Source organism: Crinia signifera, chromosome 2 (assembly GCF_055691185.1).
Source record: "Crinia signifera chromosome 2, ASM5569118v1, whole genome shotgun sequence".
Classification (NCBI taxonomy): Eukaryota; Metazoa; Chordata; class Amphibia; order Anura; family Myobatrachidae; genus Crinia; species Crinia signifera.
This window is the reverse complement of record NC_139218.1, coordinates 221,756,878-221,784,777: the sequence shown is the minus strand read 5'-3', so window position 1 is coordinate 221,784,777 and position 27,900 is coordinate 221,756,878. Positions and strand designations below refer to the sequence as shown.

Sequence of the window (27,900 nt, the reverse complement as noted above, 5' to 3'; positions counted from 1 at the left end):
GGAGATTTCTATACTAATGAGGAAAAGAGGGAGATTGCTCTCATTTCAGGGAGTCTCCTGCAGAATGCAGGAGGGTAGGCAGCTATGGTGTGTATGGACCTATATATGGTCGACTAAACGATCCCAACTCATTAAATGAATGAGCTCCTTTATTGTTCCAATAAATTAGAGGCAAACAATATAAAATGGATCATTCATTTTCTCTCCAGAATATAGACTCCAATAGACTTACTCAGTGAATATTTATTAGGTACTTGATTTCCAGTAAGAAGCAATATGACTCACAAAATTACATTTCCTTCTTATTTCCATCTTTTAAGTATATTATATGTATGTCGGTACAGCACGCGTGTCACATTGTTCTATGCATATGATAAGAGGACAGGCATATCCTGTAGTAGTGGGGTGGGATCACCAAATGGGTGGAAGAAGAATCGCAGCAGACTAACGTGGTAGTGAGAGGCGTCAGCAGCCGGTTCCTCTAGGTGGGCGTCACCCGCCCCGTACAGCGCCCGTCTTTCATTCACCTGCCAGTAGCAGTCTCCCAGAGAGCAGCAGCAGTAGTAGTGGGTAAGGAGCCGGCGCCGTAATCAGCTAGGTAACCGGCAGCGCTTATCACATCGCACAGTACATACAGGAGCCGCACCAGCCGTAGCCGCTGCCTGCTGTGTGCTGCGGATAAGCTACCCTGCTGCCTCTCTCATATCACCGAGAAGAGCCTGGATGGAGAAGCAGTCCGAGAGCGCGTCGTCTGCCGGCTTATTGGGAGAAGAGCAGCCAAAGACCAAGGTCAGATATTATATATACTAACATACATTATATATGCTGCTAACAGCGTGGGTGTGCCTGCTGCCTTGTGTGTCTAATGTATGAGACCGACGTGTCTTTGGAGGACACATGTGAGTGCGCGGCGTGTCAGATGCTCCCCCGTGCAGTTGCTATGTATTGGATGCAATCCCTGTGGCTGGTGGAGGAACCTTCCACTGTACTGTCCGCCCTCTATTTCCGTCTGGGTGACTTCTAGGTCAAGTTCTTTCCGATAGTGTCACTGTCACGGGCGCATGTACTTTCCTACACGTCCTTTGTTCTGCTGCTTCCCGGTACAGTAGCGGGGCGCCGGAATAGTTTCCTTGTGCAGGACACACACACACGGGATGGCCAGATCTGATTCCTCAGCGCTGACGTTACCAGAAGCCTCCATCATATCACATGTCTTCTGGATCAGGGGCTGCAAGGAAACATTTCATGGCATTCAGATAAAACCCAACTTTCTAATCACTAGTGTGGCAGCATTCCTATGCATATCATTTTGTTAGTAGAACAATAATGCTGTATTATACAGAATGTATCCACACTCAGCCTGGCTCATGTCCCAGATTGTCACTATAGCAACATAATTTTGGGTTTAACCAAAGTAACTGCAGAAAAGTTCTATCTTTCAGGACATGGCCTGTTACTTAAGCAGAGTCGCTATAAATATCTAATATTAATAATCTTTCAAACCAGTACATTGTTTATTTCCCATCATGCTGTCTTTCTGCCATGTACATTTATTGGCTAGTCAGTGTGGCACATAAAATATCCCCTTTTTTTTTGGGGGGGGGGGGGGGGCGGCATTTTACCATAGGATCGTATTGTAATATGCGACCCTATCACAGTATGTATGTCCCTTTTTGGAGCCCATCCATGCGATCTGTGCTGGGTATCTGGGGTTTTCGCTGACTGCACTGCTCCACCTGCAGTGTGGTAAGTAGCCCACCATCTCAGAGTGGCGGTGGAACTGGGACCCGAAGCGCTGTCTGTAATTAGTACATTGGATAGCATCTCATCCCCCATAGAATTCTATGAGGGAAGCGGCTGCGACATAAAAGACATGCCCCATCCCAGCACAATGTAATATTGTATATAGATTTTAGTATATATACTGCATATGTGAATATCTCTCTGGGTAGGTTTTACTAATGCAGAACTACAGTTTTTGGAGTTTTTACTACATTTCAAAGGGTAACACCAGCTATAGCTGGCATTCTCATATAGAAGCCTATTCCGCAGCGCTGTGTGATGAATCAGACACTGATCCCTATCGGCATGCCCATGGTGGGATGTACTGCAACATACTAACTTGCCTCACTCATGAGCCCTTATAGTGCCATTCCTCCATGCCCCTCCATGGCAACTCCACTTGGGAGGAGCGTGTGGGGATTTGAACAATATGTATTCAAGTCAGAAGCCCGACCAAGCGCAATTTAAGTGTGGCTGTATGCTGCACTTATGGTACTGCTGGACTCAGATTTTTGATCAACGAACCATAGGGCTACAAGCAGTGGTGCGAGTAGAAAAAACGACTTAGTGGTACTGTGCTGCGCGCCTCCGGCGCGCAGCGAAAAATGGGCGTGGTCAGGGGAGTGGCCATGGGCGTGGTCATATGACACAAGGGGGGGTGGTTACATGCCACCGCCCCCCCCCCACAGAGTCTGTACGCCCGCTGACATACTATATAACACCACAATGCCCATGACATACTATATAACACTCCGCGATGCCCATGACATACTATATAACACTCTGCTATGTCCATGACATACTGTATAACACACCATAATGTCCATTACATACTATATAACACCGCAATGCCCATGACATACTATATAACACCGCAATGCCCATGACATACTATATAACACTGCAATGCCCATGTCATACTATATAACACCGCAATACCCATGACATACTATATAACACCGCAATGCCCATGACATACTATATAACACTGCAATGCCCATGTCATACTATATAACACCGCAATACCCATGACATACTATATAACACTGTAATGCCCATTACATACTATATAACACACTATAATGCCCGTTACATACTATATAACACACTATAATGCCCATTACATACTATATAACACTGTAATGCCCATTACATACTATATAACACCGTAATGCCCATTACATACTATATAACACTCCGCGATGTCCATGTCATACTATATAACACACTGTAATGCCCATCACATACTATATAACACACCGTAATGCCCATTACATACTATATAACACAGCGTAATACCCATTACATACTATATAACACACCATAATGCACATTACATACTATATAACACACTGTAATACCCATGTCATACTATATAACACTACGCAATGCCCATGTCATACTATATAACACAGTGTAATGCCCATCACATGCTATATAACACTACGCAATGCCCATGTCATACTATATAACACTACGCAATGCCCAACACATACTGTATAACACACCATACACATTTGACACATAAGTGCCACTTACCTACATGCTCAATGCCAGGGGCTTCATGCCGATGCCAAGGTGGACTGAATTTGCTCGTTGCTCAGGGGGATAGATCTGTGCCACTGTGCTCATTGCCCAGGGGGATATATCTGTGCCACTTTTCTCGTTGCCCAGGGGGATAGATCTGTGCCACTTTGCTCGTTGCCCAGGGGGATATATCTGTGCCACTTTGCTCGTTGCCAAGGGGGATATATCTGTGCCACTTTGCTCGTTGCCCAGGGGGATAGATCTGTGCCACTTTGCTCGTTGCCCAGGTGATAGATCTGTGCCACTTTGCTCGTTGCCCAGGGGATAGATCTGTGCCACTTTGCTCGTTGCCCAGGGGGATAGATCTGTGCCACTTTGCTCGTTGCCCAGGGGGATAGATCTGTGCCACTTTGCTCGTTGCCCAGGGGGATAGATCTGTGCCACTTTGCTCGTTGCCCAGGGGGATATATCTGTGCCACTTTGCTCGTTGCCCAGGGGGATAGAAACCCCCCCCCCCCCGGCAGGCAGGCAGGCACATACACAGCCCCCTGTGCCTGCCCGCCCGCACGCTCTCGTCTCCCCCGCTGTGTACGCGGGGGAGACGTGCTGCTGCTGCTGCTGCTCCTGATAGTTACAGCTCCTGCTGCTGGACCGCGCACTAACCAATAGCCGCGCGCGGTCCAGCAGCAGGAGCTGTAACGAAATCATGAGAGCAGCAGCAGCAGCAGCAGCACGTCTCCCCCGCGTACACAGCGGGGGAGACGAGAGCAGGGAAGACCCGGCGGGGGGGAGCGGCGCTAGCGCGCATATGTAAGTGGCCACGCCCCCCGCCACTTACATATGCGCACATGCGCAGTAAATATTTCGGCCTATTTGTTATGGCGGTACGGGGTACCGGCACCATTTGTTTTAATGGTACGCCGTACCACCCCGTACCGCCATAGTTGCACCCCTGGCTACAAGCAAAAAATGTGCGAGTATGGCATTAGAAGGGTTTGGGAATGGGGGTACTTCCTCATCTTTCCGGCCACCACTACCATGTCCACGCTGCCATCTATTACCTTAAGTAAAGTTGTAGCAAGCAGAGCGGAGGGAGACACCTAGCCAGGACGGTGGCGAGGTGTCTCGGAGGTATTACATCTGGCCCGCAGAATGTATATATGTCAGTAAAAAAAATGCTGACTATTGCAGGAAAACAACAAAAAAAGAAGGTTGTGAATATACAGTACATAAATAAATTATATACATACATCCATATATACATACACGCACACAAAATTGATGCTACATAAGTTCTGTAGCGTAAGTGGTGGCTGCAAAGATGAGGAAGTACTGGGGGGGGGGGGGGTGAGTTTGGATCCATTGCTGGCATTAACATATAGTTGCAACGGATGTATGTGTCCCCCTACAGCTAATAGTGTGTGTTTTATGTATCGCCCCTTTCCCACTAGTTTAAATATGCTGTGAACCCAAGATTGCAGGCAGGTGGAAATGCTTCCCAGTTGAATTGACCCATGTCATAAGACATGGCATTTCATCCTGGGTAGCGAGCAGGGTTGCTCACTGTGGAGGGTAAATGGGTTACCTGAGTCTCATTCACTGCAAAACAATAGCTGGCTCATTGTGCGGGTGGGGACGCTAGTCGAAAAGGGTTCACATGCCGGCTACAGAATGCAACTTGCGACCTGGCTTGTAGTTGAAAAAGGTGTGTGTGTGTGTGTATATATATATATATTGAATAGTAGAAAACTTTAGACTACAATAGCTTGCGGAACGGGGTAATTACATTATCTTCACTAATACACCTTTGCTAAAAGCTAAGATATCTAAATGCAGCACAATTGCTAGTTTCTGCGTAATTTGGCTATAACCCTGCTTGCTAAATAGAGCCCTTGATATGTAAAGATGTTGGCAATAAATGTAAATTTCTTAATTTTGCATATTGTGTTGGAACCATGATTAAAACATAGAAAATATACCTAAAGTATAGTATGCCAGCTGAACTTGGAGGTTTTTTTTAGTTTTTATTCACTTACAGGGCATAGTTTTGTCTAATACCCCTTTTACACGGGTCCTCTACACCGGTCCTGACCTGGGTAGAACACGGTCAGGACCTGTGTAGAGACCGGTGTAAATGGTCTCGGCGAGACCGGTCCCAAATGGTTGAGGCACCCATATCGGGTCCTTGCACGGCGTGCAGTGCTGTCCCCTCTGATGCAGGAGGGGGGTCGGTGTCTACCGCTGCTGGGGGGGAGAGAGAAGCTGTCAGGCTGCTGAGGGGGGAGACAGAGGGGATGCTGGCGGCAGCTGCTGTAACTCCCCCCTGCAGCTGCGGGATCCCTGCGGCGAATGGGATGTCAGTGGTGGGGTACCTGCAGCGGATGAGAACTAGTAGTTCCCATCTGCCGCAGGAACTCTGCCAATGACCGCTCATTCGCCGCAGGGACCCCGTGGCAAATGGGGGGAGTAACAGCAGCAGCCACGGCCAACATCCCCTCCGTCTCTCCCCTCAGCAGCCAGACAGCTTCTCCCCCCCCCCCAGCAGCAGCAGACACCCCCTCGCTACTTGTTTCCTAGCACGGCGCCCATCGCATCGTATACCATAAGGCATACAATGGTATGTGACGCGATGGTAGCCGATGTTATACAATTTTAAATCGTATGCCATATACAATGGTATACAATTTAAAATTGTATAAGCACCCTAATGGGTGTTTTCAATGTTAAACGGGCCCTCTATAAGATTATTAATTGTATAAGCACCGTGAGGGGTGCTTACAATGTTAAAAGCACCCCCACTATCAACCCAACCCGAAGCGTGGCGAGGGGCGGCGGTACGCATCCTCCGACCTTTTCATACCCCCACCATCCATGTTGGCGTGGAGTTGATTTTAGATAGTGTGGCGAGCCACCGAGCCCGAAGCGTGGCGAGCGGACACCGAATACATGTAAAGTAATACGTGTCCCCTCGCATGGCTCGCTGCGCTCGACATGCTTCGGGCTCGGTGGCTCACTGCGCTTGCCACACTATATAAAATCAACTCCACGCCGACGTAGATAGTGGGGGTAAGAAAAGGTCGGAGGATGCGTACTGCCGCCCCTCGCGGCCTTGCTGAGCTCGCCACGCTTCGGGTTGGCGTTGATAGTGGGGGTGCATTTAGCATTGTAAGCGGAGGGAGACACCTAGCCAGAAGTGTGGCGAGGGGACAATGGTGCTACATAAGTTCTGTAGCGTAAGTGGTGGCTGCAAAGATAAGGAAGTACTGGGGGGGGGGGGGGTTCTGGGATGGATACAAAGCTGAATGTACTTGCAGAGCATATTATGCATGTTTCCAAACTGCACATGCTCAGCACTCAAGCGTAAGCAAATACTAACGATGGTGAGTGATGAGCAATTCAGTTCACTTGTGACTAAAGGTGTTGGATCTGGCGTTCTGACAAATATTGGCAAGTTAGTTCAACGTGCACAATGTGGGAGCAGTTACAGCCAACTTGAGTTCAATTCCTCTGCTTCTGAGACATTTACTGTGATGTAACCGCTTGCCAGTAGCGGAAGAAGTCACCACAAAGGGTGTAACTTCCTCTTGTTCTTTATACAATCCATATACTCATATTTGCTAATACATTGTATTACCTCGGCCGTAATTCTTTAGCCTGAATATAGCCGTATTAAAACATAAGCTAAAGTGACTTCTGCAGCTAGAATATATTTCATCAAAAACTTCTGTCTCTAGTGAGTAAAGACCTTTTTCCTTTGTTGTAGCAATAGTGTGAGACTAAGCTGTACATTCTAGTTAGGACCAACGGTGGAGTCTTTCAGCCTGCTACCTTTAGAAGCCAGTCTGTGTGTGAAAGGGTATACGGTTATTAGGTTGACATGCATTGAATCGACCACTGAAGGTTGACATGAAATAGATGGTGAGCGCAGTGGTACACTTTGACGGTGTTCATGTCGACTTAAGTCGACATTCAGGTCAAACTCATGTCAACCATTTGGCTGTCAACCTTGCCATTGTTTCCCTAATGCTTGCGTCGACCTTACAACCCTGTTGACCTATTTCATGTGTTGATCTAAGTCGTCTCGACCTTCAGTGGTCAACCTAATGACCCATACCCTGTGATAGTCTAATACCCCTTTTACACCGCCGAAAAATCCGGGTCAGACCTGGATCATCGGCGGTGTAAATGGGGTATATCCGTGTCCATTTACACGGGTCCTCTACCCAGGTCCTGACCTGGGTAGAACCCGGATAGGACCCGTGTAAATGGCGGTGTAAATGGTCCGGCTGCGGGTGCAGGCACCCGCAGCGGGTCCACAGCGTGCAGCGCTGGGGAAGATGTGTGGGAGGAGGGGGGTCCCTGCGGCTGCTGAGGGGAGGGGGGTACCTGTCAGCCTGAGGTCGGAGCTCACTCAGTGGAGGAGATGATGTGCGCCGCTGCTGTACCTCCCCCCGTCAGCCGTTACCTGCGGCGAATGTACAGTCAGTGTCGGCGGTCCCTCCAGCGCATAGGAACTAGTACTAGTTCCCATGCGCCAGAGGGACCCCCGCCACTGACTGTACATTCGCCGCAGGTAATGGCTGACGGGGGAGGTACAGCAGCGGCGCACATCATCTCCTCCACTGAGTGAGCTCCGACCTCAGGCTGACAGGTACCCCCCTCCCCTCAGCAGCCGCAGGGACCCCCCCTCCTCCCAGCACCGGGGGACAGCACTCCCCATCTACCCCCTAAAAAACACTGAACCTGGGTCAGCCCTGCCTTAAAAAAATATATAGATAGATATATATATATCTATCTATATCTCTATCTCTATATCTATCTATCTATCTATCTATCTATCTATCTATCTATCTATCTAGAAAAAAGAGTGAGAAGGGCGCCTCCTAGTGTAGTATTATAATTCTCAGTTTCCCTTCACCACAGGTAAAGACGTACAGGCACCCCAATGTTAAAAGGTGTACCGTAATCAGTGGCCTTTCACCACTTCTTATGAGCGAATTCCCAGTTTTTTCACAGGGTATTTTCTAACACCAAAAACCGCTTTCCTCTGGTTTTCTTCTCCCTGGTGACTCACACCGTGATCCAAATGTATATGGGATATAAAGAGCAGAAAAAAAGAGGAACAAACTAGTGTAATATAGTTTACACTTTTAATGGTTACCGCAAATGATACAATAAAAACTCGTACAATAAAAAAGAAATATGATGTTTATTTGATGTTGCTCTATACAATCATCCTCTCATGGTCTAGAACTGTGTCCCCTCAACGCGTTTCATCCCTTTAGGACTTCCTCAGGAGTGTGTATATATATATATATTATATTATATTATATTTATATATATATATAATTTTTTTTTTTTTTTTTTTTTTTTTAGGCAGGGCTGACCCAGGTTCAGTGTAAATGGTGCAGACCCAGGTCAAAGTGCTGTGTAAATGGGGTATAAAGCAGGGTCAGACCCTGGATACTCCAGCATTCAAAGACCAGGGTCCGACCAGGGTTTTTGGTGTAATAGGGGTATAAATAAGTTTGGTTTAACCTTTTTTTTGTTGTTCTAATCCCAGCATCCAGTCTCTCCTATAAGGGCGTCTGATTATTTCTGTCCACACAGTAATCTGCTCTTGGCACATGTATTTTGCTTTGGCGGTGTTGAAGGGTATTAACATTCCAATTCTTGTAAGCTACATGTTCTGTCCCCCTTTGATTTTGTGCGAATTACATTCTGCCATGCATTAAAATATTTGGTGCACCCAAGCCATCAATTACTTTATAAATTCTTTATTTTCTTTTTTTCTTGCAGAGCCATCGGGGGAAGCATAAGCTCTCCATATGCAGTAAAATATGTTACGCTATTGGTGGTGCTCCATATCAGATCACTGGCTGCGCACTAGGATTCTTCCTACAGATCTACCTTCTGGATGTGGTCCAGGTAACAAAAACTCATATGTCATGTGCTTATGGATTGTACAAACTATATACATTCACATATGGGACATCAGGCAAAAGTGTGAAAATCTGACATAGTTGCAATCCAATTTATCACAGAAAATGCCCCTTTTGTGTGTGGATGGTTTGATAAAATAAATAAATGTTACATATGTGTTTTCATTTATTCCTAACTATATTTAGTTATCTCCTATACCTCCTAAATGCTTTCTTCTTTATTGTAGATGAGTCCTTTCCACGCATCTATCATCCTTTTTACAGGAAGGGTTTGGGACGCTATTACAGACCCACTGGTTGGGTTCTTTGTCAGCAAAAGCTCTTGGACAAGGTTTGGCCGACTGATACCATGGTAAGAAAAAAAAATGAAACCGTATCTGTTAATGTTGTTGGGAGGTGGTAAAAATATGGGTTCACGATTAAATATGAACATCGTATGATGGGTCACTTCATAATCACTGGGAATGGCAGGATCTTCAGCAAACATGACACTACAGTCAGTCACTGAAGAACAGTGAGGAAATGCAAAAATTGTGAATGGATCGAGCAATAGGAAACAGGATTTGTGTGGGAGGCGGGGCAGCTGTGTGGAGTGTAAAGCCGTGTACACACGGAGCAATATGATCGCTGGCAATGTATTGCTCAGTGTTTTCCGTTTTCTTCAACGACCAGAGATGGTCACTGAGGAAAATGACACACTGCCGGAAGATGAGGCAGGGGAAGACGCTGGTCGGAGGAGCATGCTCCTCCGACCAGCGACCATTAGGGGACTGAAAGCAGGAGCGTGCACCCAGCGATTTATCGGCGGTACACACTCCAATCGCTGGCAATATGGTCACTCAGCGACCATATTGCCAGCGATTTTATGCCCCTGTGTACGCACCTTAACACATGTGAAGACTGAATAGTATAATTATCTGTATTCACCACAATTCAGTAATGTATGACAGAGGTCATAATATACCAGTTTAGCAAAAGCGTGGAGATAAGAGAACCAAAACACACAGATGGGCTATTACCTGTATAATATTGTGTAAATATAGTGGCTATACGCCGCTATATTTACACAGTCACTATATTGTGATATTTGTTTAAAACTGAATTCCTTGCTGTATACATATCAATACTACTAATAAACTATGACTTTATAAACACACGTGAATTTTTCACAGTCATGTCCTTTTGTATTTTGCTATAAATGGTATACAAAATTCAAATAGCACCTAAATATTGTGTGCAAGAACTCCCCAGATGCTAAAACCTGTTTAGTCTAGTGATAAATGCACATCATGAAATGTGAGAGCTATACATTCCTTTATTAAAAGGATTCAATTCTTACGCCTATTTGATACACAAGGGGTTAATTATCAGACGTGGTGCTCTAGGATTGTGTGGTTCATCTAGGGGAGCTGCAGCAAGGATTGTGTGTGTCTGACGTGTCTCTCGCCTGATCACAGAGAGGCATGGATGAATGAGTAAAAAAGGAAATAAGGCGGGAGCATTTCTGAAGCACAACACACCACCTCTTTTAGCCAATGAAAAGGCTGGGTGTGTACATGGACGGTTCAGCTTTCCCAATGAGTATGCCAGGGAGTGGCTAAGTGTTCTGACAGCTGAGACTGGGGTTACTACAGGTTACAGTAACAGTTGCAAGTTAGACAGCAGATATAAATTCATATTTTTACTGTCCTAGCCAAGCACAAATGCAGATTACACACAGTGTAGCTTCAATGTGCTTCTACTATATACAATATTTGCAGAGGCTCAATATGCAAAAAAAAAAAATTTAAATGTTACATTAAAATCAAACTTTTTTACTACTCCTGTTAGTATTGTAAGTAAAAGTTTTCAGTATCTCTAAAATACGCCTAGATTCAACCTTATTGTGTTGATTTTTTTTTTTTTGATTTTTTTTTTTTTTTAATCTAAGCTGTAAAATGTTCCATTAGAATGGAGCTGATGCAAAACTCATTCAGCAATGCACTTTTACGTAGGAAAGGTTTCGCCAAATGCTCTTTCCTAACCTCTGAATATTTCAGTAATCTTTATGCCACACTTTCAACAGAGCTGCTTCCATTGCTGGGGCAAACTTCTGATCCTATGCAGCAGGCATTTTCAACCTCTGTCCTCAAGGCACACTAACAGTTGGGGTTCTGTTTACAAAGCCTTCAATGGAGATCAAGTGGACAGAGAACGTATTGAGTATTCATTTCTAAAGCCCCATACACATGGGGCGAAGGGTGTTTTGTGCTGAGTGGTCTATCATCGCTCAGCACAGACCGCTGCACCAGCGCTGTGTGCTGAGCGATCTGTTGCTGTCTGTGTTCTCAATAGGCAATACATGGTTGACTAGATTTTGACTGCATGCAGTCAAAATCTAGTCCGGCGATAATTGCGCACGGGAGTGCGCATCGCCGTCAGCGGGCCATACACACGGATCGACCCATGCTCCATTACTGGCCAATATCGTTCACGTCAGTGACGTCCCCTACCTCCTGCTCTGTACATGCATTCGCTGATGACATTGTCAGATTGAGACGTACGTGATGATATTGTCATGTACATACGACAGGAGGTCGTTACCGATATTGACCGTGTACACTGGATTACATACAGTATACATGATAGTCATCAATAATTGCGCATATTGTTGACTATATATTGCCCAGTGTGTACCCTGCTTAAAACCTGGAGGCCTATTTACTGAATAAAGCTGGGTACACACCTAAAGAGTTATCTGTCTAGATTTATTCTCTTTCTGGTGGGAACAAAAATCTGGTAATGTATGCGAGGAAAAGTCAACCATTTGCTTCCAAATTCTGGAAAATGGCCAAAAATTGTTTGGATACATTTGTTAAAAACAGATTTTAACCAATTTGTCTGAATTACCAAGGTCTGTTTTTCAGTATTTGTCAGCAAATGGTTGATTGTCCTTTTGCTCACATCCATTACCAGATTTTTGTTCTCACAAGACAGATTGGACTGCTAAATCTTTAGGTGTGTATCCAGCACCTTGAGGACCGAGGTTGGGAATTCCTGCTCTACAGATACGGCCACCTTGCTCTTCAAACTCATGTACTAATGCCACACAATTTTGCATTGTGTCTTCGCCCTTTTGTGCCGCATAAATGAGATGAGATTAGGGTATTCCTCAGAATAGTCCATTTGGGTCTGGAACACTATTTCATCCGTTTATTTTTTAAGTGTTTAAAAAAAAACAAAAAAAACGTATGCTCATTGCAACACCATTGAATTCTGCACACAGTTCCAATATTTTATGGGTACACACCAGGCTAACATGATATGAAGTGACATTCACAACCAGAAATGAATTGGGCACACGTAATGAAGTGTTTTTAGAAATATCTCTCAATTGTAATGCATTGCACTGCCTCTGGGGAAACTACCCCTCATTGTGTGATAATGTGCCTTGTCCAGAAACAAAGGCTCCAGTATCAAAAACCTCCAACATGTTTCATGAATATAAATGACTAGATCTCCATATGCACTTCCTTTATTTTGCTCATTGCTTTCCTATACTGTGTTTCCTTGTACAGGATTATGTTTTCCACACCCTTTGCTTTGATCGCCTACTTCTTCATCTGGTTTGTGCCTGGATTCAATAGTGGACAGATCATGTGGTACCTAACATTTTACTGCCTTTTCCAGACCCTTGTGACGGTGAGAAGTGCTTCATTTTAGCAGATCTATATTATTCTTAAGAGGGGAGGGTGATGCCTTATTCTCTGCTAACACTTGTTTTATCTCTGTATTTTAGTGTTTCCATGTTCCTTATTCGGCGCTTACAATGTTCATCAGCAAAGAGCAAAGTGACCGGGACTCTGCCACTGGTTATCGTACGTATACTCCCTCCACACCACACCACATATGTTTATGGCTCTCGTATATTTAACTTCTAACACTTGTGACCTACTGTAGGGGCCCATTTATCATTGATCTAATTTTCAGTGCAATATGAGTGCGATATTTGCTCCCAAGATTGCAATGCAGAATGCGATCACATCAGGTCACTATCGCCCGGAACAAATAGGGACAGGGGCTTTGAAAGAAGCCCATCCCTACACAGGGGCGTAACTAGACCTTCGTGGGCCCCATAGCAACATTTTGAAAGGGCCCCCCTGCACTCCATGAAAACAGGGGATGGGTGGGAGAAAGGGCGGGGGGGGGGGGGGGGTGTTAGCTGAAGGGAAAGGGGTTTAGGGGGTTAGGCACTTACTAGGGATTTAGGTCTCCACCCAAATTCTGGCTTTTTGTAAGTCAAGCTGCAAGTGACATCTTAATTAAATGTAATATTTTTAACCTTGTATTTGTTGAATATTTATGTGGTGTTTTTTTTGGTATATGTGTTTCTAATACTGTATATACAGAAGTAACCATGTAAATGTTTCCTGCGATGCAGCATGCTACGCCAGGCTGTGACTATTCAGACGGTGATTTCTCCTTTAAATCATAATGGAGCTATCACCGGCTGCGAATAATCACAGCCCGGCGCAGTAGCCAGTGTCACAGGAAACATTCACATGGCTACTTCTGTATATATTAGAAACATATATTAAACATATATTTTATATAATATTCTGTAAATAACACTAGCATATTAACAAAACCATATGCTATACTTATTATGGAATAGTAGCCACATGTTGCTCAGCTCACCAGCAGCTGCAGGACTCACTCTGCAGACTTCTGGACATGTTCAGCCTGTCTCTCTCTCTTCCAAGTAAGCAGGCGCCGGGTTGGACATGCAGCGCTGAGTTCATATACCAACGTGGCTCCTGGGGCTCTGTCAGATGCAGTAATACACCAGCTCCACTACTTCCCTTGTGGCACCAATCCCTCCACCCAGCATGCGGCTCTGGCCTGGCTCGCCCCGTCCATCGCGCTACGCTACCCCAGCTCCTGCATTGCGCACGACTCTCTCACGCTCGGCGCGCTACTATGTCCTGCTCCCGCTCGGCGCTCTATGTCCTGCTCCCGCTTGGTGCGATACTGCGGCTCCTGCCCGGAGCGATTCTGCAGCTCAGTCAGTACTCTAATACTAATAATAAAAATATAAAAAACTGTGCAGGGGATTGCTTGCTGTGCCTCGGGCCCCCCAACCCGCCGGGCCCCATAGCAGCTGCATCCCCTGCACCCTCGGTAGTTCCGCCACTGTCCCTACACATTCTCTGCGGTCATGTGGACTGCCACGCACAGTGGGTATTTCCTGGATTCCTGGAGAACCTGGCTGGAACTACAGCTAGATCTACATTGGGCAACCGCTATATGAAGGTGGTGGGGTGGTTGCGAGGTCCAATATCAGGATTGCTTTGCTTCCAGATACGCGTGAATATGGGTGTATTGCATCCCCCATGGAACCTATGGGGAATGCGGATGTCAGTGGGAATGGAGGGATCACAGCAGGTATTGGAGATATTGTCTGTGATCCCTTCTTCATGCATTCCCGCAATACTTTTATATTTGCAGTTAACCCCGAAAAATGGTTGTTTTCAGAGAAATTATTGCAATTTTTGGTTGATCAATGGGCCCCATAGAAAGTACACATCAATCCGCTTCCTCTGCCAGTCTGTCACATGCAACTAATCTGCCAGATCTGAGGCAATGACTCACAAATGTCTCTCTATGCTTCTTCTGTTTAGGCATGACCGTGGAAGTCCTAGGTACTGTCCTGGGAACAGCAATCCAGGGACAGATTGTGGGTAAGGTGGATTCAGTCTGTGTTCCTAAATCCCTTCAAAATGTGCCTGAGAATTCCTCTGTATCTATGGAAGATGTTAATGGTGCCTATGGTTTGGAGTCCCTTACTAGCTCTGTAAGTCCACATCTGTCTCTTGCTTCCCTTCAGTGTTCCTTTTTATTTTATTACAGTTGTAAACATGTTTACATTACCAAAACAGATATGGTGTGTACACATAGTTTATTAGGCTTGCTGTTCGATCCCGATGCGATCTGATTGCATTGGATCAAAACGCACGGCAAGTCACCCGACATACATGCTGTTTTGACTATATAGTGCAGATTTGCAGTATAGTCATTGCAGCCCTGTCTATCTGGGTTTTGATTTGTGCTGCCACTAAAGTGCCCATCGGGATCGCAAGGTAAAAACCCTGTGCGATCTGTATGCAATCAGCATGCAATTTTGACTATATAGTCAAAATCTCATGCTGATCGTACCCGTGTGTACACACCATTACACAATCCAAGATACGGTATATCTGAAGGTGCCCATACACTGTGCAATAATTGCATGTATTTTGGTCTAGATCGCATCGCATGCGATGCGATCGGGTCCTAGCTCAAAAAGTATGTGTAGCACATACTTTTTGATCTGTATCATAGGATGTGCGAGGGAGTGCCCATTGCACACGCAAATTGCTTCGTGTAGTGGCACCTAGACCCTTTCCCAGCATCAAAAACTCCCTACACGAAAAACCTAGAACACACAATAATTGTCATCCACCTCTCTACCCTCCTTTGCCCCTTTTTCAGCAGCTTAGCCCACTGGCCATGTAAGAGAAAATATTTTCCTTCATATCCTCTAATTGACAACCCAAAGTGACAGACTGATAATAAGGAGTCCATTCAGTTTTTAGTAATATACAGGTGTACAAATCAAGAACTCCTCTATCCAAGCATTGTAAATATATCTGTGCATCTCTATTGGGTACAAGGGACATCATGTGATGTTGTTGGCCACAAGGTACTAAAGTTTTTCCCTTTTTATCTGGAATGCAGCCATCCACATTAATTGGATTGTTTTCCTGACCTTCCATTTTGGGCAGGGGCTGGATGGGATTGGATTCTGAGCTTCTGTTTACTTAGGTGTCAATGCAATAGGTTTGTGAATAAGATCCCAATTAAACCCTTATACTCCCTGCATTTTAAATGTTGCTCTTAACAAGAGACAGATGAGCCCTTTGCAGACATGCTGCTTCCTGCCTTAACATAGTCACCAGCTGTTTACTTCAGAGCAACAAGTTATATGTCTAATTTTGTCATTTTCCAACAAAGTAGATTATAGATGCATGCTTCCAGTCTATCCCAGGAATGACACTTGTCAAATGAGGCACTAAGTAACCCACCAAAAATATGGTTTAGTCATGTTTTGGTACATGCGCATTATATAGTTCATAAATCCACAATAATGTGATCTATTCTAATTTCATATTTTGATACTCCAGCATCTGCTGTGAAATCTTCAAACATTTAATCGGACGTTTGGATTTGAATAAATACCGTTCTAACAACAGTCTATGCAACTTTTATTTTAATAATGTCTAACTAAATGGACATGGGGTCATAAAGGCAATATCCTGGGTTTTTGCACATGAACGCACATCCCGATCGAATAGCAAGGCAATCTCAGTGTGTACACTCCTTATGCCTGAAAGGGGCCAACCCGGGAATTTCTTAGGTTTGTGGAGTAGTGTGATAGGGTGTCTCAAACAAAAAAAATGTGTTTTTGCAGAGGAGAAAATGCCGGGTCTGAGCAGAGAAATTCCCGGGTTGTATGTCGGAAAGGGGTCCAAGGAGGGCATATTTGCACCTGGCCACGCTTTTTCAGTGCCCCAAAAAACTGCTTTCTCTCTACAAAATTTCTGCACACTTCACTTCACATCACTGCAATAGAACATGGCATTACCAAAATGTGCAAAACACACACACTTAACTCTATTCCCAGTTCTAATGTTTCCCCATGACCTGCTATAAAGGGGTCGATCCTATTCACCCCGAACGGTCCGAATGATTCGTGAGTTGCAAATCATCACGACACTGGGCACACTTCAAGTCAGCACTTTTCAGCAAATTTGGCCCAGCGAAGGGTGCGAGTTAGGGTTAATTTGGGTGCCGTTTTCATTGTTCAAAGGGCAACTCGCACCCTTCGGGGTTTAATAGAATCGACCTTAAAGAGGGAAATGGAAACAACAAATTATGCTTTAGAGGGGGGGCACAAGGTACCAAAAGCTCTTGACACAAGCTGTAACTTGTTTGCTATGAAATGGTTTTCTAGATCTTCAGTGTCACATGTGAAATATACACTAAAATTTTTCTCTACTCTGTACTTTATCAATCACTGCTCACATGTGTCTCCACAGAGACAGGCATACATGATTGCTGCAGGAGTCATCTGCGCGATCTATATGGTCTGCGCCATCATACTGACACTGGGAGTGAAAGAAGAGAGAGGTGAGTAATCCTGTATCCATGCTGCTTTCCATTGTAGGTTTGTCCTAAAATACTGCCCAGTTCCTCTATAATTCCAGCCTCTCTCTTCCTGCTGCAGAGTCTGGGGAGCTCCTGTCTGACCAGCCTATATCGTTCTGGCAGGGTCTGAAACTTGTTATGAGTCATGGGCCATACATTAAACTAATCGCTGGTTTCCTCTTCACATCTCTGGCCTTCATGGTAAGCCATTTATACACCAGTGTTTGTAGACAAGGCAGAAGTAGCTATAACTGAGTCATACAATGAGAACTGTAACCAGGACATTGTTTTTCCCAGTTGTACATTATTTATAAAAGAATGTAGGAAAAAGTTGCTTTATGTATAAGTGAAATACAGGACCATGCAGATAGGAGTGTGATAATGCCCATGTGATTTGGAGCCTTTTCACCCGATTCTGAGGGATTGGACCTAGAAATTGTGTGAAAAGTGGCCAAATGGTATTTGCCTAACTTCCGATCCAATGTGTGTGTCCCGTGCGCTTCGGATCGGGAGATTGCAAGTGCTGCGCGTGATTTATCGGTTCCCACAGCACTTGCTGGGGGTCGCATACGATACATCGTAAGCTTAAGCCCGGCGGAGGTATTACATTTGCGGCTGTTTGTGATACATCAGATAAGTGTATGGCCAGCTTGAGAGTATGTGGGAAAATCTGGGACCTGGAGAGGTATGTCAAGTAGGAATCCTTTATAGACAACCGGGACAAGATGAGGATTTGGCTTACTTTAGAAGAAATCGCTGAGATGTAAGTGAAAGGTGAAGGCATAATTATAGGATTTTGCAATATGCCTAATGTCTGGGATTTGGCAGTTGCTTAATCAGCCAGAAGTCGCATTCTGATGTGCACATCTGCAGACAGTTGGCTAGGGAACTCAGGGATGCAATCTTAAGGGCCCCATACATCAGCAATTAATTGTGACAATTTTCAGATATGGAGATGATTGCCACAATTAATTTTAGATGTGTGGGCTCCCCCTTTTGGCAATCCCAATCACAATCGCCAATCGATTGCTTAATCAGGTTTTTAAACATGTTTAATAATCTGGTATTATCTGCAGATCTTTTTTAGATGTGTGGGCATTCCCAATTCGTTTTCTTCATCTATTTACATTATGAACAGCTGAAATGACAATCGATTGGGGCAATTTCCAGATATGAAGATGCAATCTTTAGATGGAAAAATCTGCCGATCACTGAAAAAATCTGTAATGTGTGGGCAAAGTCGGATAGATCTGAAAATCCATTTATCTGGCCAAAATATCCCAATATCTGAAAATCCATAAATTGTGATTGCTGATGTATGGGGCCCATTAGATTTGGTCATTGGAGGCGATGTATAAAGTGTCTGAGATCTTGGCCTAGTAATATTTAATATGATAGTAGCAGTAGAACTGAACCAAAGCAAATGTTTCACATTTAGGGAGGTATACAATTACCTGTGATTACCCATTAATATCTGGCATGTGGGATATAATGGGTGGAATAAACAAAATATCAGTGCTGCCAGGGGCGTAACTAGAACATTGTGGGCCCCATAGCAAAATTTTTAAGGGGCCCCCCCACAACTTTTAATGCTGCACCACAATGCATAGTGTGTGTGTATGTATATGTATGTGTGTATATATATATATATATATATATATATATATATATATATATATATATTCATACTGTACATTACACATGTACACATGGGATGTAGTCCCGGCAGTTAGGATGCTGGCGTTCAGTATACTGATGCTGGCATCCCAATTGCTGTCAGAAGACTGATTCTAGAACATCAAAATGGATCAAGATGCTCACACTGGAATCCCAACACCCAGAATCCTGATTGGTAAGAATGCAGGGAGTGGTAGTGTGCGGCTGGGGAAAGGGGGGGGGGGGGGGGGGTAGGTTTAGGCACTACTGGATTAATTAGGGTTGGGCAATGGGGGGGGGGGTTAGTTTTAGGCACCTAGAAGGGGGGCTAGGCTGCTAGGCGGAAGTGGTTAGGTGCAAGGTGGTTAGGCATTAGCATGGAGGGCTAGGTCAGGCTGTGGGGGCTTAGGCTGTGGACAGGGAGGGTTAGAGTGGGGCAGGGGAAGTATACTTAACTGATAGACATTCATACATAAAGTTACACTGCCTCTCAAATACTAACACACATACCTGTACACTGGTTCCATACATATAGCCTGTACATCCCAACCCTGCAGCATGGCACATTGAGACCACTACTATCACCTTCCCCCAGGCAGTGACTCAATCCTACCAGTAAACCCATTGACTTTGGCCAGGTTAACAAAGTGTTGGTGCTGGCGCTGCTGCCCGCTGAAGAGCAGAAGGAGATGCAGCTTCCCTCTGAGCTGCTGATGGCGGTGGGTAGGAGGAAAGGCAGCTGCGTGTTGCGGGAAGCGGCTGCTGTCCCTGCTTACACGCTGCCCACTGAGGAGGAGAGGCAGCATCCCATTGATCATGTCGGCGGGGGTAGGAGCCTGAGAAAAGGCACGCAGCTACCTGTTGTATCCAGCGGGGAGCAGCTGCTGTTGCACCACTCACTGGGGAGCAGAAGGAGAGGCAGCGTTCCGTTGCGCTACCTCCTCCAGTCCTGGCTTGGAGCTGGTGGGGGTGGGAAGAGACGGACAGGCAGTTGCCCTTTGATTTATGCGGGGAGCTGCTGCTGCTGTCTCTGCTTTTGTGGCGCAGCCAGCTAGGGAGAAGAATCAGAGGCAGCGCGTGTGCCAGTGGTGTAACTCTAGAGGAGGCAGGGATGCACTTATGGGGCCCCCCAAGCCCTCGGGCCCCATAGCAAGTGCATCCCCTGCACCCTCTATAGTTACGCCACTGAGTGCTGTAGTTTTTTACAGTATCTGCTAGACCAGTGGTTCCCAAACTGTGTGCCGTGGCTCCCTGGGGTATGTCGGGACACTTGCAGGGGTGCCACGGGTTGGTGGTCCAGGACCAATTCAAACTATTTATGGACAAAACCAGTGCTGGTGGCTACCAATCCTAAAATATGTGTACACACAGAAGTAAATACTGCTCTTTACCATGTAACCGAACCTAAGGCTCACATATAAACACAATCTACTTAATTTAATATTTACACCTAGGGGTGCCGTGGAAAAATTCTTATACTTTAGGGTGCCGTGATTCAAAAAAGATGGGGAACTGCTGTGCTAGACCCTAGAGTTACACCCTGAGTATGCTTATAAAGTAACTATACTCAGTCGAGGAAGAGTATGCCACGAAACACCAACCTGAATGAGGTGGCTTTGTTGAGGCCGAAAAGGCGTTAGAATGTCTGTATAGTTTTTTATTGTTGTTTTCTGTTGAAACTTCAAAGGGAGTTGCCTACATTAAAAGGGAAAAGATCTACAGTACTGCACCATAGGTATACATTTCTGTAGTACAGGGGAGAGTTATTTGAATTCTCAACTAAAACGAAACTTGTAAATGGCAAGTATTGCATTGTGTGTGTGTGTGTTATAAACCCAGAAACACACACTGCATTACCACATTATTTCTCTTTTGTATCATATTATTAGATAAACCCAAAGTAAAACACTGTCCCATAACATTAAACTTTGTGTGAAGCGTGTAACCTTTTCCATGTTACTTTTGTATTCCAGCTTTTGGAAGGAAACTTTGCCCTATTTCTGACATATACGCTGAATTTCCCCAAAGATTTTCAGAATATCCTGTTAGTTGTAATGGTGAGTATGGGTCTTCTTATTGTCTGACAGCTGTATATGAGGATCAGGCCTTCACTTCTCACCAGACCAAGCAGACAGCCTCTCATGTACAGATCTAAGTATATACACGTAAATCATGTAAAAAGTACCAAAAGAAGCCTGGTGTACTTTTCCTATGGAATTCATCAGTGACTGTTTAAGCTGATCACGAATGTAACTGCGTATTGTTACATTTATCCAGTTATTTAACATTCAAAGATCAGCGCACAAAGCCGCTTTTGTTCCTTCAGCATTGAGACAGAAAGCTATTGTGCACTGTTGAACATAATATTTATGCCCATGTCCCTTCCCCTCCCTGGCAGATGGGAGAAGCCTGGGTTCCCTGTCACTGTGTTTAACACAACTATTTACCATTTTCACTCTTTTTCTTGCCAGTTTCCCACCCCTCCCCCAATACATGGCAGTATTGTGACCTTTTTTTTATTCGTTTTCTTTTCTTTATCTCCGTCCCACAGATTTCTGCTACCCTGACCGTTCCATTCTGGCAGTGGTTCCTGACTCGCTTTGGGAAAAAAACTGCAGTTTATTTTGGGATATCGGTGAGTAAAAGTATGCACACTGTAATCTAACTAGAGTCATGGAAGGAGTGACAGTGTATTTGGCAAATAAATGTAATGGCATGTCTGGCATCTGTGCTATGCTGAAGTTTTGCTGCCCTCTAGTGGCCACAGTATTGATAGGAAATGAAACGGCTAATCCTATTGATTTCATACTGCTTTTATACCAAAATCCTGGATCCGACTCTGTATATATTCTCAAGTCGGCACTTGTCACACTGCAAATGGGAGCAGCTTCTTGAAGGTTGACGCTTGGAGGTGACCTCTCCAAATGCCAGGCAATACGCAGATCAGGACCCTGACTGCATCACACTGGGTGGCAAGCCCAGAACTCTGGAAAGCTGCTGCTGGGCTGCTCTCAGCCTCCTTTTCGGTGTGGTGATTGGAAGCTGCATCCATTCACCTTTTCCATGGCACTGCTGTAGCAGGGCAAACCGCAGTGGAGACTATGTGCTCCTTGTTCCCCCAGCCCCCGGACTGCCCACAGGCTGGGCTGGATTTGTCACTAGGCCCGTGAAGCATGGGCCTAGGGGCAGCACCTATCATGGGCAGCAGGTTGTGATCAGGCAGGCAGGCAGAATTGACAGCCGGGCAGACATGCAGTATGACTATCCTCTCGCAGGAGCAGGTAGCTGGAGGTCATGAGAGCTGCAGTTGAGCAGGGATCCGGAGCTCAGTGTGGAGATGGAACTCAGTTAGGAGGTCACTGAGCGGGGAGCTGGAGCAGCACCGGAAGCCGGAGCTGAGCCAGAGCTCTGCAGAGAGCGGGAGGTCGCGGAGGTTGGACACAGCACCTACAAGCACGCAGGGTGGGGTTGCGACCTCCCCTCAGCCTTAATGTAGGGGAAGCTGATGGCCAGTGTGTCTTCACATGCTGGGTGGTGCAGGCAGGAAGGGTGCTGATGAGCACTCTTATGTCCTTAGTGCCTTCCCACTGCTCACAGCCCTGCGGGATGCACGTATCCTGCCAAACCTACTGCAAATCCCTGGGCGCCTGGCTGGAAAGAAAACACAGCCTACTACCGCAGACATCCATGTAACTGCTCTACTGGGCACAAGCGCAAGCTCTTCTGCCCAGTCTCATTATGCTTCCCTGTCTCTAGTCTCTCCCTGTGCCTGACCCCTAAATTCGCCCCGCCCACTGGATGCTGCAGTTGGGAAGTATGGGCTCTCTCATTGCTTTACCTGTTTACCTGTTCAACCGAGAGCATTTCCCAGGCAGGATTGCTGGGTCTTTGGACCTGGATTATTTTGGGGGCACACACACACATTTACACTGAGGCCTGAGTCTGGTAGATCTTGCAATAACCCAAGAAATTGCTTTTGCATAAAAGGGGTATTATGTAGACCATTGTTAGTCTGCAAAGGTTACAGCAACATATAAATAGATTTGTATGGTATAATGGCCGATTCTTCCATCTGTAGCCACATAAATTTGAAAGTGTCATAATGTTTGATATTTTGTTTGTTTTCTCCTCTACAGTCTGTTATCCCTTTTCTGGTTGTTGCTGGTGTGGTAGAAATCAATCTCATAGTTACTTACATTGTGGCAATAGCTGCTGGACTCAGTGTGGCTGCAGCATTTCTCCTGCCCTGGTGAGTGTTTCTAGCTCCTGAGTTTCTCCTTATTTTATGTACCCTGCTGTATGTATTTATGGTCATATTTCCAATTCCTCTACATTCCATGTGACAGATGTCAGCAACTTTATGGAAGCTGTAGCTAAAGATATTCCCTAAATATGTAAGTGTCTCCTAGTTATCCAGTCAAAAAGAAGTCCTTAAGATTTGTTTGACTTGGAAAAGTGATTCTACATGGACTAGGTTTTAGTGTATGACTGATAAAATACCTCAGGTTACAGTGCGACATCTTGGTGTGTGTGTTTTTTTTATGAATTACTGTTGATCTGCAAGGAGATTATGGGTCCCATTTTCGTTGCTTAGTCAGTGTGACCTGGTTGTGATATTAGCCCCCAGGTTCCCTTGCAATAGGCAATTAACTTGATGGGATGTATTTAAAAGCACCTGCAGAGACACCGGAGCTTGTGCTGGGGATACTGCGCATATGCTGTACCTCTTACTGCACATGTACGGCGGCAATTTCTGTGGCAGGTTTGGGGGAAATTATCTGGAACTACATAAGCCATAAGTGGCCCATAGGCTACAACAGGCTACCACCAGGGTCAATGCTTTGTATTCTAGAAACCTGCAAAATATTTAACTCCTATAAAAACAATCACACAGTTTTGGTAATTGGCCAGTTTATAAAGTCCCGTTATGTCTTGAACTTCCTAGTGAGACCTCATATATGTTATTATGCGTAATGACTACTAAAATTATATGGGCTAAAAATGAACAGCTATACTCTATAGGAAAGGGGCTGACATGTATAGTTTTGGAATAGAGAGATGGGTATATAATAGACCTTTTAGATGAAACAAAGATGACTGCACCCATTATAAATACGCCACTGGTAACACAGTGCACACAGGCCCCTAAGTTAATAACATACCCTCCACAACACTTGCCGCAGCGCTGGTAAAATCCACAGCAAAATGTCTGCTGCACCATTTTTCCAGAGATTTGGCAGGTGAAGTAGGGTCTGAGCACTCTACAGCATAGTGCAGGTGCTGGTAGAGAGGAGGAGCAGCTAGAGGGGGCTGCATACGGGCGTCTCCTCTCTTAAAACGCTCCATAACAGCAGTCCTAAATGCAGCATTATAAAACTAGAACAAACTTCGGAAATTAAGCTTTACGAGAATTTGTGGGGTGTCCTTACGGTAGACAGTGTTTTTTTTATGACCTATTTAGATATCACCTCAACTTTTGTCTTTTACTTACCGTCAGGTCCATGCTTCCAGATGTCATTGATGACTTTATTTTGAAAAATCCAGATTCCCCGGGACATGAAGCCATTTTCTTCTCATTTTATGTATTCTTCACCAAATTTGCGTCTGGGGTTTCACTTGGCATTTCTACACTTGGCCTTCAGTAAGTATGAATCCTGGAAGAGACCCCATTAATAGATGATGGAAGATAGGGCCTGATTCAGACTTGTGCACTAATACCGCCCTTTCCACTGCAAATGTATACGCAGATATTGAGAAAAATTATGCAAATGCTGCAGCCGCATGGATTTGCATCAAGATGGCGACTTTGCGACATCCAGAGGCTGCATACGACAATATCATTCCCACACCAGTTGTTTCTTTTACGTCCTGCAGTCATAGGGCTACGGAGAGCTTCAACGCTGGGGCCATTTTAGCCACGCATGCAGTTTTGCTGCCACTCCCGTTAACTAACTGCAAATAGACCCTGACTGGCCATCACTTTGTGAATAATCCTTGCTGTGACCTCCATTGGTAGACTATTGCGGCACATATACAGTGCAATTTAGATCAGATTTGCATTAATTCCTGTATTCGTCCCATAGTGCACAATGCGGAAAACAGAGAGATTAATGATTCTTAATGCTTTTTGTTCATTGTTCTGTATACATGTGGAATGTAGGCCTATATACTCATTGCAGTCTTAAATCCAGTTTTGCAGGCTACCGGTCCCGTGGCTGCAGTCAGCCAAAAGAGGTGGATGTGACGCTGAAGTTGTTGGTGTGTGCGGCTCCTATTTTGTTGATACTTTTGGGGCTCTTACTGTTTAAACTGTATCCAATAAATGAAGAGAAGAGGAAAGAGAACAAGAAAGCTCTGCAGCTCATTAGGTGAGGACATCCATTCATTTTGTCTAAATATTACACTAAATGTTACATAGTTGCCCAAGTGCTTATGCGATGGTCATTGAAGTCTTTTGATTTAGTGTAGGTAAATGGGATGCAGTGGTTTTTGGGGAAATCTGTCCTAAAAGTGCAATGTAAAATGACCCCAAAAGGGATGTGCAGGTTTGTGAATAGATCTAGGGGCCGATTTTATGACTATCCAAATCTGAGGAAATGGATGTGCTGTGATAAAATTCGCCCAACTCGCAATACAATAATTGACTACAATGCATGGATGTATCAATTAATGCATGCAAGGATAGCACTTGCAAGAAAGCTCTGTCCCTACGATGCGTCTATTCACCACCCAGGGATCGGCTCCTGCTGCGTTGCCGGTCTTCAGAAGTTCCGCCCCGAAGACAGTCACCAATGACCGCCCCCTGTTTTGTACAGTGATCAGCTTGTATGATCACACTGTCTCTGCACTGCCTTCTCTGCCTAGGGGCAGAGAAAGCTCTGAAAAAGCCCTGATTTGAATGTGGAAAATAGTGGAAGAACAAAGAACCACCGTTACAGTTAAAGCTGCTGTATATGGGAGTGTGTAAGGCTCCCTATAGTGATATAGAGCAACAAAAATAGGGGGGTATACAGCCCTGGGGTTTTACTGAAAAAATACCAACTATATTGAACAATTTCAATACATTTCAGAAAAACGTACATAATAATTAGAGAATTCTCTAAAAGAAAGGGGGGGGGGGATAAAAATAGAAAAAAATAATGAAAAAGTTTATGGTTTAAAAAAAGTCTTTGCTAGCATAATTGCTCCAGTGAAGAAATAGATGAATTGACAATTCATGTGTACCACCAAGGTAGATTGTATAGTTCCCAGAGATGAGAATCAATGTAAACGTCTCCTATATACTGAGGAGGTTTGAGAGATAGTTCCGGAAAATAGCCCAGCACATGGATCCAAGTTGGCTCAGAAGGATTATCAGAGGTCGCAGGTAGGATGGTATGAAGATGCCTGACTTTACCACTGCGGACAAAAGCTGAGGTGGTCGAATCACATCAATCAAGATGGCTGGTCCGGAAGATCTGGTACAGGCTGGAGCAATGAGATTTTGGGGGCTCAACTCGTTTCGACGTGTTAACATGTCTTCATCTGGAGCAGTAGTGGAGCTACTAGAGGAACAAAATTATGAAAAAATGTTGCAAGGAAAATAGACCTACAGGGAAAAGCCACATAACTATTTTATTGTATATAAGTAGTAAGCATGTATTTTTGACTTGCAAATGCTCTTGAAGTCACTCACATGATCTCTTTTGTCTTCCTCAGAGATAACGACCGGGACTCTGATTCTGATTCTATAGAACTAGCAAGCAATGTATGACCAAGGCAGAGCAACTTGCAATAGTTCCCATGATGAAGCTGTAGAGACATTCGGTTTACCACAAAAAGGGGTTGGTACCAACTCCTGAATGACTTACAACACTGTGCTCTTAAAAACCATTTGCCTTTCTTCTGGGGGCGTAAATCGCCACCTTGGTGCTATGTGCGCTTGGCGCACAACAGATGCTGCAATCCTACTGATATCACTAATTTACGGTAAATCGATAAACTTGCAGAATGGTTTTTGTACATAAGGACTTAATTACAAACTTTTGGGAAGAGAGAAATGAAGTTGAGACTGATATCGTTCAAGTTGACCCAGAGGTTATGTCTCGGCAGGTTGTACACCATGTGCCTGCTGATCGCCAACACTGAGATTTAATAATTTATGTTGTTGTAAGAAATATGATTGTATTTATAATGAAAAAAATGCTGTATATGATGTGTCTGCTATGTATATACATGGGTGTATTATATAAATAACATTATGTTTTTACATAAACATAATATTCCATATTTATGAAGTATTATTTTGCTTCTTTACTCTACTCTATTGTGCACATATGACCTGTTTTCTGCAAAATTGCAATTATTAATGAGTAACATTCCCATATTGATTAGATGGTAATGTAAAATTCATCCGTCGGCGCTAATGGTGCCCATAAACGGTGCATTTTGGGCTGCCGATGCAGTGCATTGTGCACATCGCATCGTACAGTCTAAAAAGTATGTGATGCAGGTACTTTTTGGACTAGACTGCATTGTATCTAGTTCAAAATGCATGGTGCTTTAGCTCCAGCCTATCTCACCGTGTATGGGCACCATAATACAATAGTGCTCCAAATGATCACAAATATCACAATGTTTATCTTCATTTAGCATCTCGTAAAATGTACAATAATACATCTGTAATATATGCTGCTAAGGAGTAAACTATGTTTTATTTATTTTATTTTTTTTCAATACTTTATTATTTATTTGTTGTTCAGTTGATAAATGTTTATGAATCCGCTAA

The 27,900-nt window shown here is 44.6% G+C and overlaps 1 protein-coding gene across 1 annotated transcript; it reads left to right on the top strand.

Annotated features, from left to right (window-relative positions):
* The first annotated feature begins 407 nt into the window (after positions 1-407).
* Positions 408-27,900, top strand: MFSD2A (MFSD2 lysolipid transporter A, lysophospholipid). The gene is made up of 14 exons (XM_083173788.1): positions 408-789; positions 9,109-9,237; positions 9,479-9,603; positions 12,809-12,932; positions 13,030-13,108; positions 14,912-15,084; positions 17,369-17,459; positions 17,557-17,678; positions 21,107-21,190; positions 21,685-21,768; positions 23,270-23,382; positions 24,631-24,774; positions 25,325-25,501; positions 26,832-27,900. The coding sequence occupies exons 1-14, from the start codon at positions 724-726 to the stop codon at positions 26,884-26,886; spliced, it is 1,566 nt and encodes a 521-aa protein (XP_083029914.1). The 5' UTR covers positions 408-723; the 3' UTR covers positions 26,887-27,900.

Coding starts and splice junctions, on each gene's coding strand:
- MFSD2A (XM_083173788.1), top strand. CDS start 724: ATGGAGAAGCAGTCCGAGAGCGCGTCGTCTGCCGGCTTATTGGGAGAA. Junction 790..9,108: donor AAGAGCAGCCAAAGACCAAG/GTCAGATATTAT, acceptor TTTTTCTTGCAG/AGCCATCGGGGGAAGCATAA. Junction 17,460..17,556: donor GGGAGTGAAAGAAGAGAGAG/GTGAGTAATCCT, acceptor TTCCTGCTGCAG/AGTCTGGGGAGCTCCTGTCT.